Source organism: Oxyura jamaicensis, chromosome 1, assembly GCF_011077185.1.
Source record: "Oxyura jamaicensis isolate SHBP4307 breed ruddy duck chromosome 1, BPBGC_Ojam_1.0, whole genome shotgun sequence".
In the NCBI taxonomy this organism is placed as follows: domain Eukaryota; kingdom Metazoa; phylum Chordata; class Aves; order Anseriformes; family Anatidae; genus Oxyura; species Oxyura jamaicensis.
This window is the reverse complement of record NC_048893.1, coordinates 83,146,681-83,172,221: the sequence shown is the minus strand read 5'-3', so window position 1 is coordinate 83,172,221 and position 25,541 is coordinate 83,146,681. Positions and strand designations below refer to the sequence as shown.

The 25,541-nt window shown below is 51.4% G+C and overlaps 1 protein-coding gene across 1 annotated transcript in view; it reads right to left on the bottom strand.

The window, feature by feature from the left end:
* Window positions 1–25,137, bottom strand: part of FSTL1 (follistatin like 1) — a 38,452-nt gene extending 13,315 nt beyond the window's left edge. The window contains exons 1-2 of the mRNA XM_035314763.1: window positions 25,051–25,137; window positions 24,884–24,943 (exon numbers count right to left, since the gene is read on the bottom strand). Coding sequence (XP_035170654.1) covers window positions 24,884–24,943; window positions 25,051–25,053 — 63 coding nt within the window. The 5' untranslated portion in view covers window positions 25,054–25,137. The remainder of the gene's footprint in view (window positions 1–24,883; window positions 24,944–25,050) is intronic.
* Between the last annotated feature and the right edge of the window lie 404 nt (window positions 25,138–25,541).

Sequence of the window (25,541 nt, the reverse complement as noted above, 5' to 3'; positions counted from 1 at the left end):
GACACAGGGGGATGCGGAGTGCTCCATATCATCTGCTCTGGAAGGAAACCCCCATCAGGGGTTCCATCACCTCAGGACCCAGCTGCACCCTTCCTCGGGTCTGGTGCTATCCGAAGAGGCACCCTCTGGAGCCACCACCACGTCCAAGAGCTTCCCTACCCTTGCTCTGGGAGGCACATGGTATGTATCCTGTGGCTCAGACCAGCAGAGATGTCCACGGGCAGCTCAGAAGGCCTGGAAAGGGGCTGTCCCCAAGCTAGCTAGTTAAAAAAAGAAATGAAAAGAGGCTGGGTTTGTGAGGCAAAGCCTCGACCAGTGCTGGATTCCTCAGGGGACTGAGACCAGACACAGGTGACAACATCCTACATGAAAGGTGTCAGCATGAGGCCTGCACTGGCTGTAAAGGGGCCCGGAGCCATTAAAACTTCAGGATTAAAACTCTTCCTCCTCCCCCCGATCCTGAAGCCCTTCTGTGAACAGGAGAACTAATGAGGCCCAGCTCCAGGCAGCTCTCTGCAGGGCTTGTCTGCTGGCTACAGGGCAGCTCGTGACCTCCCTCCTCCGGGGGGCTATCCGCAGGCCCCTCTCATTAAGCCAATCACCCGGGGTCACGAAGCCAGCTGGATCCCATCATCTTGGAGGCCTCGACCAGCTGAGGCAGAAACCGGCTGATGGATTCGCGAGTCACTGTGCCCATCACGTCAGGGCACGGAGAGGGCGAGCGGCCGAGGCTCCAGCAGAGCCCTGAGGTAAGAGGGGCCGGGGCAGCGTGGGGCCGGGGAAAAAGCAGCACTGCTGGTGGCAATGTTGCCTGCGGCTCTGTCAGGGAGACAAAGGCATCTGATACAAACCAGGCTGCCTTGCAGAGGCCGGGGAGGTGGCGCAGAGCTGGGTACGACCCCGGCCCTGTGCCTGCACAGGAGGACTGCTCCTCCTCCTCGGCTCCCCTGGGTGACCGGCCACATGTCACAGGAGGTCCTCAAGCACACCCAAGTGCTGCGCAAGCTGCGTGGCAGGGACCCCAGCCCTAACACAGCACCCAGGGCTCTCCTGTGTCCCACAGCGAGCAGGCAGGCACTGGTGCCCACGAGGAAAGGGATGCAGCGACTGGAGGAAGGAGGCTTTTCTCCTCGTAACCTGACAAAGAGGGGAAAGCCATCTGCCAGACAGCCGATTTCTCTTACAGCGAGATGCTGCCAGCAGCGAGGGAGCCAGGCACACCTCTCGCAGGGGCTCCTCCGTGCTAGGGCTCTGTTTTCCTTTTAAGCTTGAAGGAATGCCTCTGCTCTGGCCGCTGCAATCTCACATTTTCCATCACAAGGCAATGACCGGTGAGGCCCCGTAAGGGGAACAACGACACGAGAGTCTGTGGGAGAGGAAATCTCGATCGCAAACAAGTCTGGAAAATGGCTGCTACGAGGCAGGGAGGCTGTGCCTGGCAGCTCCCTCGCTGCTGCAGCCTCACTCTGCCGCTCACCCTAAAAAACCTTCCACAGGCACGGCCTCGAAAACGTCACGGCCAAATAAATCCGCGCGGCCTCCTAGCTCTCCTGCCTCCGCCTGCATGAGACCAGGGGATGCTCCGCGCATGCCAGGCCAGCTGGAGGGATGTCAGCTCTCAGGGGGAGAAATCCTGTTAATTGTTTCCTTTTAGGACAGGAAAAAAGAACAATAAAAGACGCCTGCGCACCGGGAAGGATCTTGGTGCACAACAAAGGTCTCCGGTGAAGTTAAACTCACAGGGGCTGAGGGGTGAGATTGGCACCATCGTCCCACTGGCCCACGGGTGGGGATTTGCTCAAGAACTAGCACAAGGCTCCCCCTCTCCCTGGTCCAGGGCCAGGACCCCTCTGCAAACTGAACTACAAGCCACGGTCCCTGGTGGAGCATGAGTCTCCTTCCCAGACCCCGGTGCCTTGGGCCAGGCTCTGTTTCGCGAGGGCTGGACTTGTGGGAACTGCAGTCCTGCCTCCCGTTTTGTTGTGGCCAGCATTAACTGCTGAATTTCAGCAGGAGGACAGGGGGACACTTTGTGCCTGGGCAGTGCTTCCAAGCCCACAGAGCCCAGCACCACAGCCCTGACACCATCTGCCCCATTTTGGGGTGCCGATTTCCCACTCTCAGAGGCTCTGCAGATTTGCCTGGTCCTGCCATTAAGCTTTGTCACCCATTCCTCTGGCCAGATGGGATGATCTCTCCAGAGCGATTTATTTCTGAACAGGGCCCAAACCTGCCACATTTCTTGGCCACCACCTGGCTCCAAACGGAGGGCGGGGAAGGAGCTGAGCAGTTGGAGGCAAGCTAGGATTTACAGCCCTATGGCATCTCCTCACCTCTTCCAGTAACTGGAAGCACAAGAGGAGCACGGAGAGCAGGAAGCACTGAGATTTACTAGCAGCCTCCGGCTTCTTGCACAAGAAACCTCATTTTTTTTTGTTCCCATCACTAATGCAATGGGCCTGATGATCCCCCCCTTCCCAGCTCTGCGCCTGGGTCCTTCTTCCCCCCCCCCCCCCCCCCTTCCACCGCAGCATGTTGCAAAAAGGCAGTGGAAACTGCTATGCAACTGGAAGGAAGCACTGAGTAAGCCTCGGTGTGGGAAGGAGTGGGAACAGGACTGGGCACGGGCCAGTTGTGCACTTCCTAGCCTAGCTCCAGGACTTGCTCAGCTCCTCGCTGAGGCAGAGCAGCCTCGGGGCTGCTCCACCCAGCGGCTCTGCTGGAGGCTGCCCAGAGGACAGGGCTCCCTGCCACAGCCATTCCTCTGCTTTGAAGCTTCTTTACCATGAAAAAGGAGCTGAGATCCTCTTTACACAGCGGGAATAGCGAGGAAAGGTCAGAAGAAGCCCTTATATTAGGCATTGCACAGTCTAAACAACTTGCCTTGGCCTGCGGTCTTGAGAGAGCATCCCCTTCGTGAAACCATACGCTCACAATCTGACAACAGAAGTGGGGTAAAACAAACCCACAAAGCAGAGAAGTTCGGGAAGGCTTGGGAGCTAGCCTGGATAAGCCTAGCTTATCTGCAGTACATCTGCCAAAAAGGCACAGCTCCATCAAAGGTTAAACTGTGCCCCTGTAGCCAGAGGGAGCTGAAGGCAAGTCTGCCAAAGCTTTGCTGCCTTACAACCTCCAAAATGCAAACTGCGGTTTCAGGGGGCGGGCAGATGCAAGGAAAAGCTCTCTAGGTTCTTGTAACCTCAGCTTTTACTACTGAAGACCTGACAACTGGCAGAGGACGGCGTGTGACTGCTCGTTGGTCTTGGAAGGAGGAGAGGAAAAACACTGCGGTGAAAGCTAAGTGAAAATCCTTGCTACAAGAGGAACACGGGGAGGGCTGTGCAAGCACGCAAGCCACAGGGCGAGATGTGCACGCGCTTTTTTGGGCTCCCGGAAACATCACATCGGTAACAAGCAAATCCCATCAAACCGGAGGGCGGTCACCCTGCAGCCCCACAGTGGGACCACAGCACAGGGACATTTCCAGCTGCTGCTGCCCCTGCAATCCCCCAGAAAGCACCCAGACCTGGCTACACACCCTAAAACCTCCCCGTGCAGAGCCAACGCTGCTTCTCGCTGCCCTAAGAGCTCTCCCTCTGCCACTGGCAAAATGTTGTGGGTCTGGGAGACTTCCAACATCTTCCCGCTCGCTCTAACCATGGCAGCTGCTGTGGCTGAAAGGAGAGAAGGAAACTTCCACAGCATGAGGTCTGCCCCGAGGATGGGTGAGCCACAGCACCCTTCTTTTCCCAAAGCAGAGCTTCCCTCATCGCCCCAAGGCCACCGTGCCTCACCAGCAGATCCTCACCAGCATTTACAGCCCAAAGGCATCTCTGATTAAGAAGCAAGAGAAGCAATTATTGATTTCCTTTAATTCCTAATTAACGCAATTTGAGGCTGACCAAAACTATTTGCAAATTTGTACCTAGTTCGGGCAACATTTTTGATCCCCAAATTATTTCCAAAGTGAACTATTTTCCCTTTTTTATCTTGAAATGTATTTCATGAAGTATTTTATGCAAGCTTAAAGGTTAAAGAAAGCAAAATAGAAATATATTTTGGCGAGGTTAACAACTTTCTGTTTGGTCAGTTCTGGTTTTTGTTGAGAATAAAAGAGGAATTTCAGCTGATCTGAAATGAAATTTTTGTTTTGACTCTTCGATTCAGCTAAGGAATTAAAAAGAAGAAACAATTATTCCTATGGCTTTTTTCCTAAAACATCACTGCTTGGTGTCTAAATCAACCTATTCTTCTCGCTCTCTCATCTCCTTCCATCTGGCCCTTCGTGACAGTGTCTGGAAATAAGGAAGAACTGTTGCAGACATCCCTCTCCCCGCTCCCTGCCATCATGGAATTTGTTCCTGTCTAGCTGGGAAGATTGTTGGTGCTGACTCCCATGGCTCGGCTCTGAAAAAAAACAAACAAACAGAAAGACAAAGCCCCAGCTCCCTTTGGTGGTTACGATAACCCAAATAGATGTTGCTTCGGGGAAAGCATCCTTTCCTCTGAGTCACTCCAGCAAAGCAAGCAGCGCTGATTTTATGAGGCAGCTCTCAGCCAGAATTTTACTGGGGAAACACCCTTCTTCACCCCGCTCTGCTCAGCTCCTCTCCAATGCTCAGCGCCATCCCATCGCTCCCCATCCCCCGGACCCCAGAGGAGCCTTTTCCCACCTCAGTCTTGGTAATGACCCAAGCGCTCGCTCTCCACACCTCCCGAAGCCCCTGCTCCTGGAAGAGACATCGCCGCTTGAACCGCCTCCAAAAGCACAAGTTCTCTAGTGCTTCTTGAACTCGTTGCAGGATGTTTTGCTTTCTGCCCCGTGGCCTGGCCAGGCTGCGTTTTGGAGATGAAAAGCCGTGAGCATGCAGAGGCTCCAGCATCCTCATGCATTCCTGGCTCGCTGGCTTTCCTCAAAACTGCTGCGGGCGCGCATCTGGGTGCGGAGCTGCCTCTGTGCACAGCCAACACACCAGCCCACCTTCACACCACTGCTGCAGCGAGATGTTCCCAGCAAAGGTGCTCCCAGCAATAAACTCAGCTCTCTGATGTGTCTCTGCTACACCACCTGTCCTGCTGCCTGCTGGCTGTTTAATTTCTCTTCGTGAGTGTCAGACCTTGGTCATTAGCGCTGAACTTCCTCCAGCTGCTGGCAGCTCTTGTTGCTCCGAGGTGTCAAGCTGAAAACTGTTTTTCCCCCTTGGTTAGTTTTTGGTTTTCTTAATGGTGTTTGGCAGTCGTGGTCTTAGAATCCTTTTAGTTTTAGGTAAGAATTTGGGTTTTGGCTCCTTGGGTCAAAAGGAAACTTAATGGGATTTCCACTGCTTTTTAGTGATGATCACTTGGACAACATGCACGTGTTCTCTCAAAGGGGTCGGGAATAAAAGTGTTCTCCTTACCCTCTTTCCCAAGAGGCTGGTCTTACTGCCCTCCAGCAAAGCTTTCCTCCACAAACACTTGCCTTTGGATAACGTAGTCATTGCAGGGATCACACACGTGTAGGAAGCACACAAGGCAGGGAGGCACCTCTTGAGTCATCCTCCACCTCCATGCTGTCAGTGGCCCCTCTAAACACAACTTCATTTACACGACGTCAGACAAAGGATGTTAATTTTGCCTTTCTTGCACTCACTGAAAGCCTGCTCTCAAAACCCTCTAACAGCTATGAGCTTTCCCCAGACGTCAAGACTTGTTGCAATCACAGCCAGCTTTTACTTATTTATCCGTACACTAATTCTATGCTTAACCATAAACAACGCATTTACCTCCGGAAACAGGTTGTGGAATGGATTTGCTTTTTGGTTACACCTGTCTGGGAACGAACAGAAGGACGGCTCCTTGCACAGCCAGCTCCCATTAGGCTCACTCACTTCATTCCCCTCTCTGAAAGGGAAAAGCTAAAGCTCCCAGAAACGAAGCACTGAACACGCGTGGGGACCTGGCCCTGAGCAGCCAGCAGCCTTCAGCAAGCCCTTTGCCTCCCTCGACATCCTCATCTGAAGGCAGAAGACCACACGCAGCTGTCCTCGCCCCACTGGAAATGATCCCTTCAGGACAAAGTTGAATCCCATCCAGGAATGCAGGAGGGATGCAGAGGAGGGACTGGAGATGGAGGGAGGGAGCCTGCATAGCTCCTCTCCACTGCTATCTGCTCGCCGGATAAATAATGGACTTATGTCTCCAGGGTTGCTAATCATCTCTAAACACCCTCAAAGAAAGCAAACAGCACAATAAGAAAGCCCAGAAATAAATCCATTTCATAATAAATTCATTTTGTTTTCACTCCGTTTTTCTTGCTAGTAAAAAATTGAGGTTAAGCTAAGCACTTTCTTTTCCCAGCAATCTCTGCTTGCTGTTGGCTAATGCAACAGAAAGTTCTGCTTTCGACAGTATAATGGCTCTGTTATGAAGAAAATACAATTATATTATTTCCCAAGACGAATTCCACAGTATTAAATGTCTGAGCAATGCAGCATTGCCTTTGAAGCTGTTGGTGCAGGAATTTTACGTGGGGAGATAGGAAGACGAGAGGAGCTTTCACAGGAGATAGATTTTACTGCACGGATCTCCACTGCCCAGAAAGAGATTTTGAACCAGGGACACAACCTGTGCCCTGGAAAACGGGGTTATGCAGGCTTTTGTTTCTGCACTACTTGCAGTTGTGCCCCAGTGTGACTGATAACTAGAAGTTGTACCCATCCGAAAGCTCCTCGATGGCACGCATGAAATGACCTCGGTGCCAGTTCCTTTCAGTGCTGGTGTTTGTAAGAAATTCATCTGCAATAACTTGGACTACTAATCAGGGAGTGAGGAGCAAGAGTTGAGTTCAGAGTACTAAAGGGAATGAATTTAAAGCAGATCGCCAAGATTCGACAGGTATTTCAATAATCCCCCGTGTCTAGGCTAATCCCAGCAAAGCTGACTGGAGTTCAGCCGGTGACAGCAACACCCCCAGGCGGATGGTACAGCCACAGAACGTCTGACTGAAAGCATCCTGAACATCACGCAGAAAGGGAAAACTGGGGGAACTTGGCCATTCTGGGAATCGACTGCCTGTGCTGTCAAGGCGTCCCCCTGCCCCGTTACGGGTGGAAGGGGTAGCACCCAACGCTGAAAAGCAGCCTGACACTTCCCCTTCTGAAACCGCCTTTTCCACTGCTGATAATTCTGCCGGCACTGAACTGCTCAGGTTGAAGTTTTCCATCCCAGGTGTTTGCCTCAGGCTGACTTTTCCTTTTTTTTCAAGTGTCAACAGAAAAAGGTCAGTGGTTTCCGAGAACATGATTAAGTTATTCTGTCCGCGCTCGAGGAATTGTTCAAGTTGTTTTGCTAAAAATGCAGAGCCACTGCGAGAGTCTGCATCTGGCAGGGGAGTCACCCCGGTACCTCTTGCTTGCAAAACAAGGTAAGCCTGCAGCATGTGAGTATGGAAATTACCAGTCTGTATGTGCTCAGTCGCCGTTGTAGAGTATGACGACTCCACTTCGGAATCTTCAGTTGCTGTTAAGAATAATCCTTCCCCTTACAGCTTGCAGGTCCTGATCACACCGCCTGAACCACCCTAGTTCTCTTGTGTGACTGCAGGGACTGAAGCAGGATTTTACAGGCTTGGGGTAGGGCGAGGAGCAATGAAGTGAAAAGCAGGGGGACCACTTCACCTTCTACATGCCCTCTTGCAGGCCATCGCCCATGACATCCAGCTCAGGGCCTGGATGCACACCAGTGTGGACGAGGTGTGCAGGCATCACAGACCCTTTGCCTGTGAAGGCGGCGGTATCTCTTCCCTTATTACTGCTGCTCCACTGAAGAAACTGGTGCAAGTGCCTGGATCTATGGGCCAAGCGTGTGGGGGGCTCCTGCCTCGCTGCTGACCTTCCTCTGTTGTCTTTTGTTTTGCTTTGGAAGAGAAGCACAGGCCTGTGTGCTTGTTAGGGGTATGGACCCAGCGGTTGCAGCCACATCTCTACAAGGAGCATGAAGACAACTGGGGGCGATGGCTTCATTTGCTTGTTTTTGTCCACAGTAAGAGAGATGTAATAACTCTTAATGTAAGGCTTGATGGCAGCTTAAGTAATTAACCAGCAAGTGGTCTAATGGGCTGAGACAGATGATGCAGCAGAAGGCAAAATGTAATTACAAATACCCTGCACCACAAAGGCCAGCAGGGCTGAGAAACGTCGAACCAGCTTCAGCCAGAGCTCAGCACCGGTGGCCCCAGGTCTCTTCTCCCCCCGTGGCTGCCTTGACAGCACAGCACCCCCTGCAGCACTCACTCCTGGAGGGTCTGAGGCCATCCTGGGCAGCTGGCTCCTGCGCAAAGCACTGCCTCCAAGTGCCATTTGCCCTGGTCACCCAAGCAGCGGCCGCCCAAGCAGCGTGTATCTCCCAGCAGAAATAAATTTTTCACGGCAGCTGGAGCTGCAGCTCAGGGGATTTACGCCCTGGAGCTCTGCAACGTGGGATGGGGGGCAGCCAAGGTGAAAGAAAGGCAATGGAGCAAGACAGAATGACAGGGCAGTGGCTCACACAGAAGTAAATGGTACCTGCATAGCAGCCATGAGCAGCAAAGGTGATTGTGCTAGACCTTGGGAAACGTCCCAGAAACTTGAAAGTTTATAGCAGCAGCAGAAGCCAAAATCTCTGCACAGACAACAGATCTCCAGTTGCCAAAGCCAACTCAGTTGGCTTGGGGACAGGTTATTTCCATGGGATTTTTTGCTTGTTCATTTAATTTTTTTGGTATGTTTTCCCAAAATATCAAGAAGCCAGATGTCAGGGAGCTTTGTTAGGCCCCTCTCATCAGAGGGAGTATCTGAGATGTGGCTTGCAAGCACTTGTAGCCCTACTGATGCTTTCAGCCATTGGGGTTCCCCACGTGCTGCCTTAAATCTGAAGTGACCTTGAGCACCTCAGGTTGGCTTCCTGGCCTCCCTGTCACCACGTTGTAGAAGACTTACATTCTCCTATCTGCCTCTCGAATCCATGCCCGCACGCCTCCCTCCAACCTCCTTCCTCGAAGAGAAAATTGTCAGAGCTGCTCTGGTTCTTCTGCCAGGGCTGAATTTCCCCCCAGACAGCCTGGCATTTAGAGGTGCTGAAAAGGCTTAGAAACATGGAAGGGAAACAAAAGCCTTCAGCCTCGCTGGAAACCCACAGCCTCAGCCTAACGCCGCCTGACAAATCCTCCCCGCGCTGGGGCACTCGGCTCCACGAGAAGATGGCGGCGGCGCGGTCCTCCTCCACACCAGCACCGCAGAAATGGCTGAGCTGATGTTTCCCCACAAATCCCCTCGCTTGGGGAACGGCACAGACACCACCAGGCAGGCTGGAAACCCGGCGTTGTAAACGCTTAACGCCAGAACTAAATCAAAGGCAGGGGGAGCGCACTGACTGTGGACGTATTTTAAGTTAAACAAGCATAAAATATTTGGCGCGCTTCCCTTGCTTAAATGCAGTATAAACAACGGCGGCATTCGGCGGAGAAGGTTTCCCGGTTAATGAACGTGACGAGGGAGCGGGCAAGAAGGCCAGGCAACTTTTGCCTTTCCCGTTAAGAGCAGGACAGCCCCGGCTGGTGCAGGCGGGCAGCCCGGTCTGTGCACCTCAGCAGGCGGCTCCGCGGCCGGGGCTGGGAGGAGAAGCCCCCGTGAGACCATACGTCGTCCCTGGGCGCCACAGGAGAGCAAGTGGATTCTTGCCATTACTTCCAGAGGGAAAAAATGAACTCCCGTAGCCATAAAAGTGAAGCAGACGAAGGGCTTCAGAAGGCAGCCTCTGGCACATCCAAGTGCAGCAGCTGAAGACATTAGCTTTCACAGCTGTCTGCCAGCCCTGGCTGTCCACCTGGCCGGCCGGCCAGAATTTATTGCTCCCCTAATAAAGTCAGCAGAAAGAAATACACGCTTGTGCCTCAGCCACTACAGTTCACAGCCCAAGGTATCAGACTGAGCTGCTGACGACCGCCGGTTTTCAGCAAGATTGCAGACTCGCAGCCACACATCCAAGGAGGGGAAGAACAGAACAAAATGTCTCCCTAGCAGCTTAGGAGAGACTTGGACGAAAATATGGACGAAAATAGGTACACAAAAGGGCTAAAGAACTTAGGAAAGATGCTTCTTCTCCAGAAGGTGCCTCTGTTCTGACTCCTCTGCTGTTTGAGAGGCTGCTTTGGCTGCCTACTGCTCGCTCCAGGGGGAGGCAGCCATGGGTGCAGAAGACAAAGCAGATCTGCAGGAGTTACCAGGACCGGTCACGTCCCCGCTAGCCCAAAGCCCCCTGTAAGAACTGGAGCATCTTCCATCGGCTCCAGCCAGAGCCAGGTATAACAAAGCCAAGAGTTTTCCTGACCCTAAGGCAGCCCTCTGCAGGGCTGGGCTCCAGGAGTGATACGCCTGAATGCAGGAACGGGCTATTTTTATAATTCCTAATGTAACCAGACCCTCTTCTCCTATGCAGAGGAGAGATTTCAGTGGTAAAATGGCGTGAGTCGGAAAAAAAAATTATGATAGCAAACTCAGAAGGGACAATGGCTTTTCTTTTTCAACAAAGATTTAAGAAAACCCAGGAAATTCACACACCCAAAGCATTTATTAAGATGTGTTCCTAGAGCTGGCTTTGACTCAAGCACACCAGGAAATCAATGGTAGCCTTTGAATACTGAGAACAAATTGCTTAAGTATGTGCAGACATTATTCTTATGCACTTGATGTTATGCTTGCCATGCTGAACAGCTACGCTAGATGCTACTTGCACAAACGTATAGGCTGCAGGAAATAAATATAATGCAATCTGTTTCCCCCCACAATGATTTTAGAAGTAGCATGTGATATTATAATCATGTACCAAGCCATGATAAACAGACGTAGGGTTCTGCAAGCCACCTTGAGGCTTTGCATTATTCGTAGTCTCATGTTGTGCAACGAAAGGTTTGGTAACACAACGCTGCGTTTCAGTTTTTTATCATCTTGGTTTGTTTTTCCAAGAAAATAAAGCTTTCTTTTCAGATCTCCAATAATTTGAGCTAGCTTACTTTGAAATAAAAATGAAAATACAAACAAACAAACAAAAACCTACCCAAAGAAGCACAAAAACCTTCTTGTTGCAGGTCTTACAGCTCTCCCAGGATAAAAGTTGCCAAGCTTGCCACAGTCTTTCCCTGCCCAGTGCCCAGACCCTGTGAAGCTGTAGAGGTCTCAAGGTACACCTAGCATGCTAACCGACAGGCAAGATGTACCTGTAAGATACCAGCTCCAAAAAGTTATTCCAATGAACTAAAAGAATGGCACGCATGCGCTCCTTTATCCTATGGGAAAAGCAAGGAACTGTAAATAATTTTAGCCTGCAACTAACAACTCACTGGAATTCACAACATGTTAACATTTTTATGACAGCCCACACCAATCTAGCTGTTGGCTGCACGTCCTTCCTTTCCCTCTAAAGTGCTTTAGCACTTAGAAGACTTGAGTCATTTCAGTGTGGTAACCCAGAAGAAAACAGCCCTGACCAGAGAGGGACCAAGTGTGATACAGTGAACATGAGTGGGAACCACGTGTGTGCTGATCTGCAACAGCTTTTCCTTATGGGGACTTGACACTGATTCTCACTTTCTGTATGAACCATCAAGTGCGAGAGCAAGTAACACTTGGCACCCTTGACTCCATGGAACATGTGCATAAAGACAGATTATTTCCAGCCTCTGAGAAGGGACTTGCTCGTGAGAAGCCTTTAGCGTCACAGCCAGCAGCATCAAGTCCAGGGTGCAGAAACAGATTTAAATCAAGTATCCATAAGAGACACTGCTTTTGCCTTTTCTCTAAAAGCAAACGCTCGCTGAACAGCAAAGAGAGCCGAAAGGTGGTAAAGCAGCTACTGGCATGTCACTGCTTACTGATTCCTCCACCACAGTAAACCTAACCCAAATTCACGCCATCATTCCACATATTCAGGATACGCTTGGTGGCCTGTCCAGTCACCCCTGCTGCGTGGTGGCGATTTCAGCCGAAGGGTGGAGCAGGCATCCACCGTCACTCAGTACCTCAGCTGCCTGACTTCAATCCTCTAAAAAAAAAACCAACTCTTTTGTTACAGCACACACAAGGCTTTCAGGAGCCTCGTATCCTCTGAAACACCAAGATGTCAGCAACGTTCTGCCATATCGACCCTGCTCCTTCGGTCACATCAACGTCCCGTTAAACCTTGTTGTTTCTTCCCCTCCTCACATGCCATCAAACACACAAAGCAACGCTCCGTGAGACACGTGCTTTACTTCTACACACTCCGTGCATGGAATTTACTGCATTTCTTCATCTTGCCTGGGTCCTGTACCTTCATCTCAGCCAAGACACTGTAATTTGTAATTTTCCCCCCTCCCCCTTCCCTGTTAGAAACCGTGCAACTGCAGCAGGCTCAGGCTACACTAACGCTGGGACAGCAGCCAGCAGTACGCGGTGTGCCTGACTTCTAACAGCTAAATCCCATCAAAAATAATGATGCAAATACAGGCACTTCTCCCCGAGACGACCTAATGCTTTCAACAAACTCTGAGAAACACATAATGCTGCTGGATGGGACTGAGGCAGAAAGGAACAAACTTGGGACTTCTGGTACTTACTGCATGAACACCTGCTGGCTAAACTTAGAGTCCGAGGTGCTAAAGCCAAGATAGCTGTAAATACGTTCTTCAGACAGTGAAAGATGAACACTTCCTGAGGACAGGCATGAGCTGCACCAAATTATCAACTAAACAGTCACAAGGTGGAAAACTCTTCTTTAGGAATCTCATGTGCTGATGTGGGAGCAGGGAAAGCACCGTGCTCTGGACATCCACCTTGAAGTACTTGGGCCCAGACCTGTACCACCATTTAACAGACTTCAGAACAACTCCCTCCTTCTTCACGAACCTCAGACAGACAGATCCATCTTCATGGCCCTGGGTCTCAGCTGCCTATCCAGCACCACACAGGAAGCCTGCACTAAGCAAAACAGAGAGCAAACAAAATCCTGCAGTGAGACCCCCTCCCAGCAGAGCTCTGACCCTAACAGGATAACCAGCACCACCACTTCGAGGCATCTCCCTGAGACACAGCTTTTGTGGGAGAGGACTTAAATCAGGACAGACAACAGCTCGCTGAGAAAGAGTTAATGCTCTTGTGTTTCAGTGGGAAGGAGCAGCCAGCAAAGGGGCCTCTCTCCTGGGGGCTGTGGTCAGTAGCAGGGGACGGGCCAGGGTAGAGGAGGCACCTCCTCTTCCTCCTCTCACGCCGCTGCCACCACATCCCAGCAGAGATGTTTCTGCTGGTGGCCTCCAAGCCCCTTGTCGTGACCCTTGTGAGCTCAGCCCCACTATGGGACAGTAGTGGCTGGGTACAGGGGGTTGGCAGAAAGCTCAGAGCAGGGCTATGAGCCTGGGAAGGAGCAGCCAGCAAAGGGGCAAAGGACCCTGCCTTACTGCTGGGCTTCGTGACCTGAGACGGTCTCCAGCCATGGCTGCGGATGCGGTCCTGCCCTTTCCTCTCCTTGCGCTGGGTTTTCCCACATCAGCTCTCATGCCTGTGCAGGGACAAAGAATGAAAAGCTAAAAGATCTGCATAAACTGAAGATCTGTTGTTTTTTTTTGGGGGGGGGGGGGTAGGGTTCAGTTTTCAGCTGCCTAGCAGCACAGGAGCCAGAGCCAGCAGAGGAGGAGGAGGGAGACAGAGCCGCATGGGAGGCACTCACCTTTTCGCATAGCGCCCATTGCAAAACTGCTCCTTCAGACAGACACAGGTCACAAGAACATTTGGCTCCGAGTTTCAAAATCTCAGCCCTGAGGCACACAGGAGTTGGTTGCCTTTTGCCAGACTGATTAAAGAACGGGCTTTGAGCTGGAGGCCGAACATAGGATGAAAGGACTGCTTCGGACAAGCGAACCATCTCCTCTCACCTCTCATGAATGACCATACAAAAAAAAATACTTCCAACGAGCTTGCTCACAGGAAAAGTGCCCAAGCCTTTTTTTTTTTTATCTGAATGCCTGCGCTACCCAGTTAAGGCTGCCTTGCAGAAAGATGCCTTCAAGCTATGAAAGCACAAACCTTCACCCTAACCCACTCAGCCTTCCTGAAGCGAGAACTGGGAGGACCCGAGAACAATGAACGCACTGAGCTTCCTACTTGCTTTCAGAGCAGACAAAAGCCCCAAACATCCATATTTAAAGACAAAGCTGGAAACGAAGCAACAGAAAAGGGTATTTTAATAGCATCTGAATCTTTATTGCGCACTTTAAGTGCAGAAGTCTCCCAAGGTCCAAGTCAAGATGCGGCCAGATCGTGCCAAGCCCTGCACAAGCACATCTCAGAGCTGAGCCCATGCCCTTGGGACAGCATGCAAGCAAGATTTGCTCTTGGAACAAATTCCTGTATTGTTATTTGGTTAGAAATTCATCTTTTGAGAAGGGTGGAGCAAACAGCAAGAAAGCTGGCCGTCTCCACCTCTAACTGCATCCAGTTTGGGTCAGGCTTGCTGGTAATGATTTGAGTTTGCTGGAGCGGAGGCAGCCGGCTTGCTCTTTGTGCCCCCTCACTTTACGTGCAGGCCTCAGTGCCTGACGCCTGCACGTAAACCAAACCAAGTCTCACCTATAAACAGACCCAGCCTCCAACACTGTGTATGATCTCCCCGGCACTAAATCAGGCTGCACTGCTGGCTTTGCCTTTCTTCTTCACACAGTTTGCACTGCTCGAGGCCATGCGGATTCCCACCAGCAGCGAGCGGAGATGCCATGTCACCACAAGGCAAGGAGCAAGGCAGAGCCACCAGGCTGGGACAGGGGACCACAATGCGTGGAGGCCAAGCTAGGAAATATCCCATACACGGGGACGGCCTGAGGGGCTCATGCTGTTCAGCCTGTCAAGTACAAGACTGGCCGCGATCCTTGTCACAGACCACAACTGTACTGGTGGGGAGTAGATGCAAGGTACCCAAGGCCTCTTCTGTTCCGCCATCAGGCACAAGATTCAACATCCGCAGATCAAAAGCGGACAAACGCAAGCCAGAAATGAGGTGTAACAGCGCGAGGATAATTAACCGCCGCAGCAACATACCAAACGCAGTGGTATTTTCCATTTGTGGTAATTACTTAATCAAGACTAGATGTTTTTCAGGACACGCTTTAGTGTCCGGAGCAAATGGAATTCATCACAAAGCTGGATATATGGTCTGTAGCAGGCAAGGGGGCATAAGACATAAAGCACAATCACTCCTTATGGCCTCATCATCTACTAATCTATAGGGAAAATTGCTCCTTTTAGCGTCAGTAGAGTTGGTAGACAGCCATATTTTTAGAGACAAGATATGCTGTTGTTTACATGAAATAGTGATAATAAGACGTTGTGTTTCACCCACACCTTTAATCTGAAATCCTCAAAGCTCTTTACCGTCCCTGTGTCAGTAAGCCTGACAACTCACTGGCTGATAAATTGGCATTATTATTTCCCGTTCATCCAGCCTCGTTTTTTTTTCTGAGTAGCTAATCAGCTGCTTACATGGGAAACAGTACTCGGCCGACCTGTGCTTTCGGGCACCTACTTTTCGGTCTCTTGGTGAGAAAATGTTCACAGGAGAGCCTTGCAGGAGGTTTTGGGGTGCGAAGAGGCGCAGCAGCAGCCTGCTCCGAGGGCTCATCCCCAGCGCACACCTCACAGCACTCAAAACCTGTGTACAACCTCCTTAGAAATACACTGATAACAATGTACTTTTTAAGTCCAGAAGGCAGCAGGTAAAATGTTAAGAAAAGGAGAGAGAAATGTTTCCTAGTTGTTTTAACAAACATCTTCATATATGTCAGACAAAAAAAAAAGGTAGCTTCCATTAGTTACCATGACAACCAATGGAAATCGCTAACCCATCTTCCCTCCCTCGTCAGCCCTCAATAGACCTGTCAGGGGAAGCAAGCGAGTATGCCCCGTGCCCCAATCTCTGCTTACCCTCGGCCTGCAGCTCACGGGGAGCTCTGTGTCACCCTCGTGTCAAGTGCCCCCTCCCAGCACACCTCCGGGCTGCTCCCTCCGAGCGACAAATGGCAGGAGATGCATGCTGAGAGCAAACGTGCTCTAGAGACACGATCACCGATGCCATGCACCCCAGCTCTCCCCCCTTATGCCCTTCCTCTGCCTCCATCGAGACATCCAAGCACCTCCTCCTTCTCACCGGAGGGCTCCACCTCAGACGTGGCCTACACAAGCACATCTTTACTGCCTGGCAATCAATTACTCCATCACACCGCAACTCCGGTCCAAACGTTACCCCCACCCTCCTCACTCTTTCTGTCGCTGTTAAGGACAATAACTCTTTGCAATGCCTGCTGCACCTTCCAAGCCAGAGCTTTTACTTTTAAACTTCTCTTAACAAGAATGCACTCAGCTTCATAAACCTTCCTGTGAGGAAGGCACAGCGCAGTTGTTGTTCCTGGTTCACAGACGTGAACACCACAGCTCAGAGGAATTAAGTGCCTTGCCCAAAGCCTACACACAAATCATGGTGGGATGCTAAGCGCAGGAACAAACGGATCTGGAGAGAAGACTCCGCTTGCATTCTCTTCGTGCCCACAGGCAGGCTCTGAAGATGTTTGAACCTCATCTGCTCAAGAGACCCCTTTAATCTGCCCCCCCCACAGCTAATAAACATAAAACTGAACACAAGAAGAACCACCATTGTCTCTGTTTAATGCTGGTTTACTGCTGACCTTGAACCTGCAGCCAGGACAGCCTAACTCACCCCATCAATGCACGCTGCTGCACTGCAGAGCAGCTTGGCAGTGATTTGTGGGGACATATTCACACCCAGCTGTTCTCCTGCCTCCTTAGCCTTTCACGTGCATAAAGTTAGGAGTGGTTTGGGCACTGCACTGACACTATGTGGACGAGGGTTATCCACATACCACTGCAAGACTCGACGTTTACCCAGGAAGATCAGAAACCCCAAATAATCTGCAACAATTGCAAATTTTGCTCTGCTCCCCACTGCCAGATCTGGTTTGCTGGAGTTACCGGCAAGGTGCTCTGTGAAAGGGCTGGCTCTGTGCAAGGGGTAACAAACCAAGCCTTGTACCCCTTGATTAATAGTGCTTTGGCCCTTCTTCCTCCACGGCACACTCCTGGGGGGCTGCACGCAGCTCTGAGCACCAAGGTATCAGAGAGGGAAGGATAAACCATAAAGTGCAAAGAGGAGCAACAACAAGCTGTTCTACAAGCTGTCTCCTACAGATTCCTGTCTTGAGGCTGATTGCATTTGGTGACTAAGAAAGTACAAACTGTGATCAAAGGGGAATGCTCACAAAATGCCTCTCCGGTCTGTAGTAAAAGCTGATCTCACACTGGAGCTTTTCCCTCAGGAAGGGCTGTAAAAGAGCCTTTCTACTGCACCACAGTCTTTATTTTTACAGACCTTAGAGGCGCGCAGTATCTTGTAGGAACCTAATACCCTTTGCTAAACATGGCTGAAAACTGGCTGATGGGTTTAAAAGTTATTTGAGGAAGTTCAAAGGTACCAACAAGCAGAGATGATCACATAAAGCTCTGTTTCTTCAGGCAGCCAGGGAAAAAATGTTCTGATTTGACAGAAGGAAGGGAGCTAGAAGGAGATGAAAAGAGGTGGGCTATGCGTGGAGCTGAGGGGCCCCATAAACCTGTGATGTGTGTGCAACTGCACGGGGGAGACACCAATTATCACCGAGCACAGGCGCATAATTAGGACTGTTGGGACAGAATAACAAGATTGATGGTCCCCTTGTTCATAGGAGAGGGCCATCAAGATAAACTTACTGACTTTGAGATACTCCAGAGCGTGGTATCATTTTTCACAGAACAGGAAGGGGACATCGCTTAGCGGGGATGTGTAAAACTGGATTTGACAAGACACTAATGGCTACAGTTTGTACGAGCAGCTTCTAATCCCTGGGCATGCAGCGAAACCTCGTAGAAGAGCTGGTCTTTCTTTAATGAGGGATGCTTTGAAGGATCCCGAAAAGAGCACCCCTGAAAGCACTATTGTGTTTGTCACTAGCCCCTCTAGCTTGGGCTGCAGGGAACAATATCTGCATGTGTGTGTGCCAGACTCGCTCTGTAACTCTGGACTGGGCATAAATCAAGCAATTTTAAAGAAACGGGGGGAAAAAAAGGAAAGAAAAATGTCCTCCTTCCTCACCCTGCTCACTGCCACATCACTCTCTACCAATGGGTCCGGTCCCCGTTCCCGGGGACAGCTGACTGGATCTCCATCAGAAGCGGTGCCTCTGCCACACGTGGCTCTGCCACCGCAGGGACACTGCAGAAGGCGGCACCGACCGAAGAAGATGAGGCCGATATCACTCACGAGGAATTCCTCGCCCAGGGGCTGGAACACCCCAGAGCTTGCATCACGCGGAACAAACATGCTGTCCTCAGACGGGAACGCCAGGGCTTTTCTGCCAAGTTCAAGCCAGTGCCTTCGACGTGAGTGCTTGGTCTCCTGCCACCTTAATCTTCCAGCCTCCTGGGCTTGAATGAGTGTGCTGCAGGCCGGAGCTGGGTCACAACCTTTCTGGTTATCCCTGAGGAATTTTACTCACCCAGACAACTAAACGATCCAGACATAGTAAAAATCCCCTGAGGAAATCTCTTCCTCCTACATATAGGAAACGAGACAGTAATTCCAATCCCTCATAACTTCAGCTTCCTCAAACATAAACATGAAAAAGTGGCCAAAACACAGGAGGAGAAGAAAGTCCCAGAGCAGCAAAGAGTACATATGCAAGGAGTTACGTCATGCAGAAGGAAAGCTCTTGGCTCCGGGCTACAATTACCAGCACTGCAATGGCAGGGGCTGCTATAGCACGCAGGGGCCCCACAGGCACCGCGCTCCAGATCGATTTGTTGTCGGGAAAACAGCAACAGGCTCCACAACCAAAGCCATCCCTGGAGAGTGCACGTTGCTGCTGGGGGCTAACCCTACAACTTGCCAGCGCCTGCTGAACTCTTCCGTCTGTCCCAGCAGATGGGCAGAAACCCCTTGTTCTGCCCCCAGCCCACACCCCAAAATCCCTCGCCCTGGCAGAGGGGTGATGAGGGAGGAGCAGCCCAGGGTGGTGTTTCTGATGGCCGCAGGCTCCTGTGCTAGGACATGACTCCATCAGGGGCTGGTTTCTTTGCTGGCCCATCCCGGCACCCCACTCTTGCTTCCTTCTCTTCCAAGGTTTTAACTCCTTCTCCCCTTCCCGAACTTGGAAGCCTTGAGAAAAACAGTGTCAGGCTCCAATCTTGGACCTGTCAAGGGTACCGCTGCAGTAGGTCCTTCTACTACCTCCCCAGGTCTTCTCCCAGATAAAGAAGCAAAGAAGTGGTCTCTGGCTGCAGGTAACCTTTGCAGCTTCTATCATTTCCTGGCAACTTTCATTGTGGGGAAAAGCTGGTAAGAAATAAGCATGGGAAGCTCCACACTCCCGAGGTCTCTTGATCCTGTCTCAGACCCTGAAGTAGGAATAGGGACGGGATCAGGAGGAACATGTACTATGACAACCAGCAGCGGGTGACAAACAGCTCTCCAACCTGGTCCTTCTGCTCTTCCAAGCCCATCACTATCCTGGTCTGGAGCATAAGACGTGCAGGAACTACGCACCTACCACTGACACCCAGCTGCTCTGCCCATGCTGTTTTATTCTGTTTGTCTCCATTGTTCCCTCAGTCTGGTTTGCTGCTCCTGGCAGTGCAAGGCCCTCTACAGACATATAATCAAGAGGAAAAAAAAAACCAAACAAGTTTACATGCTTATGGCTACACTGCTCCATAAAAGGGTAGCAGAATGAAACTAGGGGAGGAGAAAGGAGAAGAAACAACAAAATAAGCTGTTTACTGTGGGTTCCACTACGTGGTACGACAGTATTTAGATAAAGTGCTTAGAGGTCCATCTCTGGGACACCAGTTGATGCAGCACAGCCAAAAGAAACTACACAGGGAACCACCCTGCGATGGCCATGCAGAGAAGGGCTCCATCAAGTCTTTCCTCTCAATCTGCCGGTTTTCCTGGCGCATTCAGTATTTTCCTCAGCAGCACAGGAAAATGAGTACCCTCACCCCAGTGAGACAAAACACATTCCAATCTCCAAGCAGTGTTTAGTTTCTTCTGCCAAAATATTTGCGTAGCTGTCAAACAGTGGAAACGTGGGATCCACCTGCAGCTGAGCTAATAAGATACCAAATCCCTCCCCAATCATCCATCCCAAATCTCTTTTGCTCTTTCCCAGCCTGTTTATCCAAAAGGAGCCTCCAATTTTTTCCCAGGCTATGGACCCCTTGACATGCTCCACATCAGGTGCAGTGTCTCAAGAAATTCCACAGGCAGTATTTATCTGTGCTTTCTGAAGCCTCCAGGGCTGTTTATCTGCCGTTTGTTTATTCAGTACTAGGATGCCTAGGAATTGCAATCAGAGCCCCATCATGCAAGAGCAAATAAGCCCCTGCTCCAACCAGTTGACATCTAACAAGCTTTAAGGTCCGTTCCAACCCAAACCATGCAGTGATAACCCACTAGCTGTGGCAAAGTTGGCAGCCTCAGGGAAAGCTGACGTGTACATCCCAGTGCCTGCCACCCAGAGCCAGCTCTGGAAGGAGCTTCACAGCATTACAGCAGCCTCGTCTTCTCTTCTGCTACGCTTGGAGACAATGCCATGAAGGATAAATCTCTCCAAATTGATGCTGGTTATTCACAGTGTAGCTCAGACACCCCAGCGCAGCAGAAGCTGATGCCTCTGTGAAGGTGGATGCAAGGCAGCTAAAAATGGCATTTCTGGGAACCAACCTCGGGATATGTGGTAAAACCAGCACGGTAATAGGAGTCTCGTGAGCCTGGAAAGACACACCTGGCTGAGATTTGTGACAAACTCTCTTCTGTCCAAAGAAAAACATTCCCCAGCTCGTGTAACTCCACACAAGAAAGATCAAAGGAGCCCCAGTGCCTCCTGATGGGTAAGCAGCTGTACCAGTAACAGCAGCTGGAAAACAAAACAGGCACCAGAAGTCTTTCAGCCAGTCCCTTCCTCCTCAGCAGCCCCCAGCAGCAGCCCCCTGTTAATTACCCGCAAGGAATTTGCACCCTGGCAGATTCACTTATTGCCTCGAGGTGCAGCACCAGCAGGGCTCGGCCTGGAGTTAGAGGGCGGGATTCCAAGGAAGAAGATGTCTATCGCTCCAAAATCAGCTCACGGAAAAAAAAAATATGCAATTCTTTCCTCCCACTGAAGATGAGTCTGCGAAACAAGACATGGGAAGCTGTATTTTTATTACATTAGCAGGTTACGTGTAACTGCTGGGTTTTAATGCACAGTGCAGATTAGAAACAGCCTGCGTTACCCATCTGACAGGCACCACAGCGTCTTTCCCTTCCACTGCCATGGACCAAATATCAATGCCAGGAGGACACAAACAAGCACCAAGACCACCAATAAATCTCAAAGGCAAATAGATACTTGTTAAAACAATGGCTTGAGGTCCAAATTATGGCCTTGTCCTAGAGCTTCAGGAGCTCAACTGTAATTTATTAAGTTTAATTTATCAAGACGGCAGGTTTTAGTCTTCATCATTGCAAAAACGTGGGAAAAGTTTAACCAAAGGAGGCTTACTCTTGCGAACAGCCCAACAGAAGTACATGAGGCTTTACAAAGACCAGCTGAACCCTCAGATTCCTCTCCCCTGGGGGCACAAGAGCACTCCGCTGGCAAAGGAACACAGGGCTCTGAAGGGGTAGAGTGTTGTCACCTTTATGTGCAGAAGCAGTTGAGTTGGATGGAGAGAGAAAGCACTCAGATGAGCTAAGCAAACAGAACTTGGCCGAAACCTTTGTTTTTTTCTCCCACCGACACCCCCTCGCGGCTTTTCACGTGGAAAAATTATACAGAGGGAAAAGGAGGTGGGTGAAAAAACGAATCCCAGGGCTACAGCAGATGTACGCACTGCAAACTCTGTGCTATTAGAAAAGGTTATAAATCTGCTCCCAGATGCTTGTCATCACTGCGCTGCTTGGGGGTTATAACCCCCTCAGATCTGTCAGTAGATCTCCTCACAGGAGGAGATCCTCTAGACCGCCTCCTCTATTTCTTTCTAGCCAAAATGAGTTAAGTCAGCTCAAACTGTTTACACAACACTTTCCAAGGGCAGGCTTGTTTGGCCAGAAATGGGTTAAGGATAGTTCAAGGAAACAGCTACAGGTCTCAGGGATCAATCCGAATGGACAGCAAAGTGGAAAGGACATCCGTCCACAGCCCGCACCAATATGCTCATGCTGGCGTAGATCTTTGCTAACATTCGAAATCCACAATGAAAAGTAACTTCCCTGCAGATTCGGAATCCGGCTTAAGGTACAGTGAAAAAAGTAAAACTCTCATTGTTATTTTGAGGCAAGTATCCACACGGGACATGTCGAAACACTGGTGTAAGCACAGCGGTACCGCCGGTAGAGGTGCTCCTGGACCTCGTGGACGCAGTCAAACAGCGACTGGACTCCTTTCCAGTGCTAACTAGGTAACTGCTCCAGCAGGAAATGAACGACTGATCGAGTTACGGGCCTGCCGTTTAACTTCTAATACGTTCATCAGACTTTTTGAGCCTCGCCCTTTTCCTCTATCGTGATGGATGCTTCCCAAAATCCCCCCGCATCTGCTCAGGAAAGCCCGAGCTGAGAACACAAGCAGATTCACCTCCTCAGCATCCCTGCTAATACCAGCAACCGGCCTCCTCCTTGCAAGTCTGACCCAGGAAAAGAGAGACCAAAAGCGCTGTCTGAAGCTGGTGGCTGGCCTCCATCCGAGGAGTACAGTTCATCGTCTATTGCTCTTGTGACTATTACTGAACCGGGCCAAGAAAAGCTCCCAAGTTTTGGCACGGCTCAGATTTTCCAGTCTGCACAAAATCACGCCAGGAACATTTACTGAAGCAATTTCTTTCTTTCAAGACTCTAATTATGCACCTAACAATATTGTAGAAATGAGTGTTCTGCAAAAACCCAGTACCGCTCAGATACAGTTTTGCCTACAAATGGATTAGAAGCTTAAGGCTCAGCCTTAATATTCCGAACATACTGAAAGGCACTAACTGCAGACTGCAGCGGAAACAGAAGAAACTGAGAGTCATCACTTCCCAAATCTAGAGAGGGAAAACCACGTGGGAAAATGCCACACTAATCTTACTAAATGCCAGAGATGCCAGGGAGTGGTAGTGAAGAACGTCTAGAAGGGAGCGACCATCTGAATTGCAAGCAGCTCCCCTTCACGTGCAGCCTGCTCCCCGGTAAATGAGGAGCTCCTGATATCCCTGATGGTGATTCCTGCGAGTGGACTGATGCTCACCACTCAGCAACCACCAGCAGCAAGGAATCAAACTCATCCCCAACAGAAAAGTTGTCTGAGGTGTTGGTTTTCCCTGAAACTGGAACCAACCCCAGCCGTCACTCCCAAGTTTTGCTGAACTTGGGCTGGAATTGAACAATTTGCTGGTTTGACACCCGGACCATTACCTCTGAAAGCAGTCACATCATTCGTTTATCCACTCAAGCACGAACTGGCCTTTAAGAGCAAGTTTTGAGGATAATGGCTGCACATTTTTCTTACTTCCGGTTTGTAGATGAGGACACTGAGGCACAGAAATGTTAGAGTGCTTGTACTTGGGCAGCCATCCAGGTTCTCCTAATTAGGGTACACTAGGTGAAAAGCAGAAGTCAACACAATGTTAGCAGCGCCAGTGAAATCAGAAATCAAAGGCCAAACACATCTTTGATGTGTTTCTGCTGGTTCCTGGCTCCACGACGCTTTACTCAGACCACTGCCCCTATTACTTAGCTGCTATTACCATTCATCTTACGGATGCGCTGCCGGACACTTCCTTCTGTCAGAGGTTTTGCCGCACGTTGACCAGAAATGGTTAAAGTATATTTATGATTCCTAAGAAAAACGGATAAAACCGTTCTGGCTTTTTCAGGACAGCGTCGGAGGGGGCTGCACGGAAATGCTGACTACATAAGTATGTCACGCCTCGAGAAGAAAGTCTATTACAATATTATCATGCATATGCAGCTGCGAAACGCCGGCCCACGCCGCTGCTCGGTCCCGCTCCCCTCGGTTTTCTCGATAGCTGCCACCAGAGCTACTTGGACAGGGTCCGCTCGCGGCCGCCCTGCCTCACCTCGTGTGCTACAGCTTTGGCGAGATGAACAATGCCAGAGAGAGGCCGGCGTTTGTGGGGACTTCGCCGAAGAGATGGGGACGGAGGAAGAGCGGCTTTCCCCTACGAACCCCGTCTTTGCCACAACCCAGAGAGCCGCGGCGGGAAGGCGGAGGAAGGGGAAAAGTCTCTGTAGGGAATCAGAAGTGTTTATACATTTTTGCGCAGAGCCAAACTGTGATGCTCTAGGGTGGGGCTGGCCATCTGGGAGAAATATGTAGGGAGAAAAAATGTGCGCGGGAAGACGACCCACCCCGTCCCCCAGCCGGGACCGCTTCCCTGCGGAAAGCGCGCTCGGCCGCCCTCCCCAGCCCAGCTTGAGTTCATTTGCCTCAAATCACTTCCACATTTCCCTGCCACAATTATCAAATATTTTGTCCCTGACCTCACTTTTACCGAGGCTGCAGCGCCGGGGGGTTCGGGCACCGCTCACACCAGCCCCCAGGGGTCTGCGAGTTTGTGGGGGAAATGGTGCGGGAAAGGAGGTCAGGGCAGGAAACGGGGGGGGGCAAAAAAAAATAATAATTAAAAAAAAAATAATGAAAGAAGAGATGAAGGAGGGAGGAGAAGGGGCAGGGGGTGCCTCGCAAAGCCCAGCCCGGCCGCAGGGAGCCCGGGCCACCCCCCCGTGCTGTAAGCGCCCCCCGCAGCCCCCCGCCTACCTCCGCTCGCAGCCGGGCGGCGGCCAGCAGGGCACAGAGCAGCGGCAGAGTTTTCCAGACCTGCAAGAGAAGGCAGCGGGGAAAGGGGGGAGCCGGTGAGAGCCGGTCGGGGGCCGCGGGGCCGGGGAGGGGGCGGCCGCCGCCAAACTTCCACCGGCCGCGCTCACCATGCTGCGGGCGGCACAGGACGGGTCGCGGCGGCGCCTTCCCCGGCTCGGCTCGGCTCGGAAGGGAAGGGGAAGGGAAGGGGAGGGCTCCCCTCACCCCGACCCGCCAGCCCGCGGCTCCACCCCCGGCCCGACCCCCGCCGCCTTCCCCCCGCCCCGGGCCCGGCTCCTCCCCGGCCCGCCCGGCCTCGCAGCCGGGCCCCCGCCGCCCCCTTCCCCGCCCCGGGCCCCTGAGGGGGTTTTGGGGCGCCCCGGGGGGGTCCTGCTGCTCGACGACCCCCTCCTCGGGCAGGGCACGGGGCACGGGCATGGCCTCTCTTCGGGGACCCGAGAGGGTCGGTGTGTGGGGACCCCTCCTCCGGCACCACGGGGAACCGGGGCGCAGCGGGGTTTTTCCACAAAAAACTCTGGAAATGGGGCTTCGTCCTGAGGCAGGGCGCGTGCTGCTGCCTGGTGGATGGACCAAGTGCTGACCACAGCCAGAGGGGCGA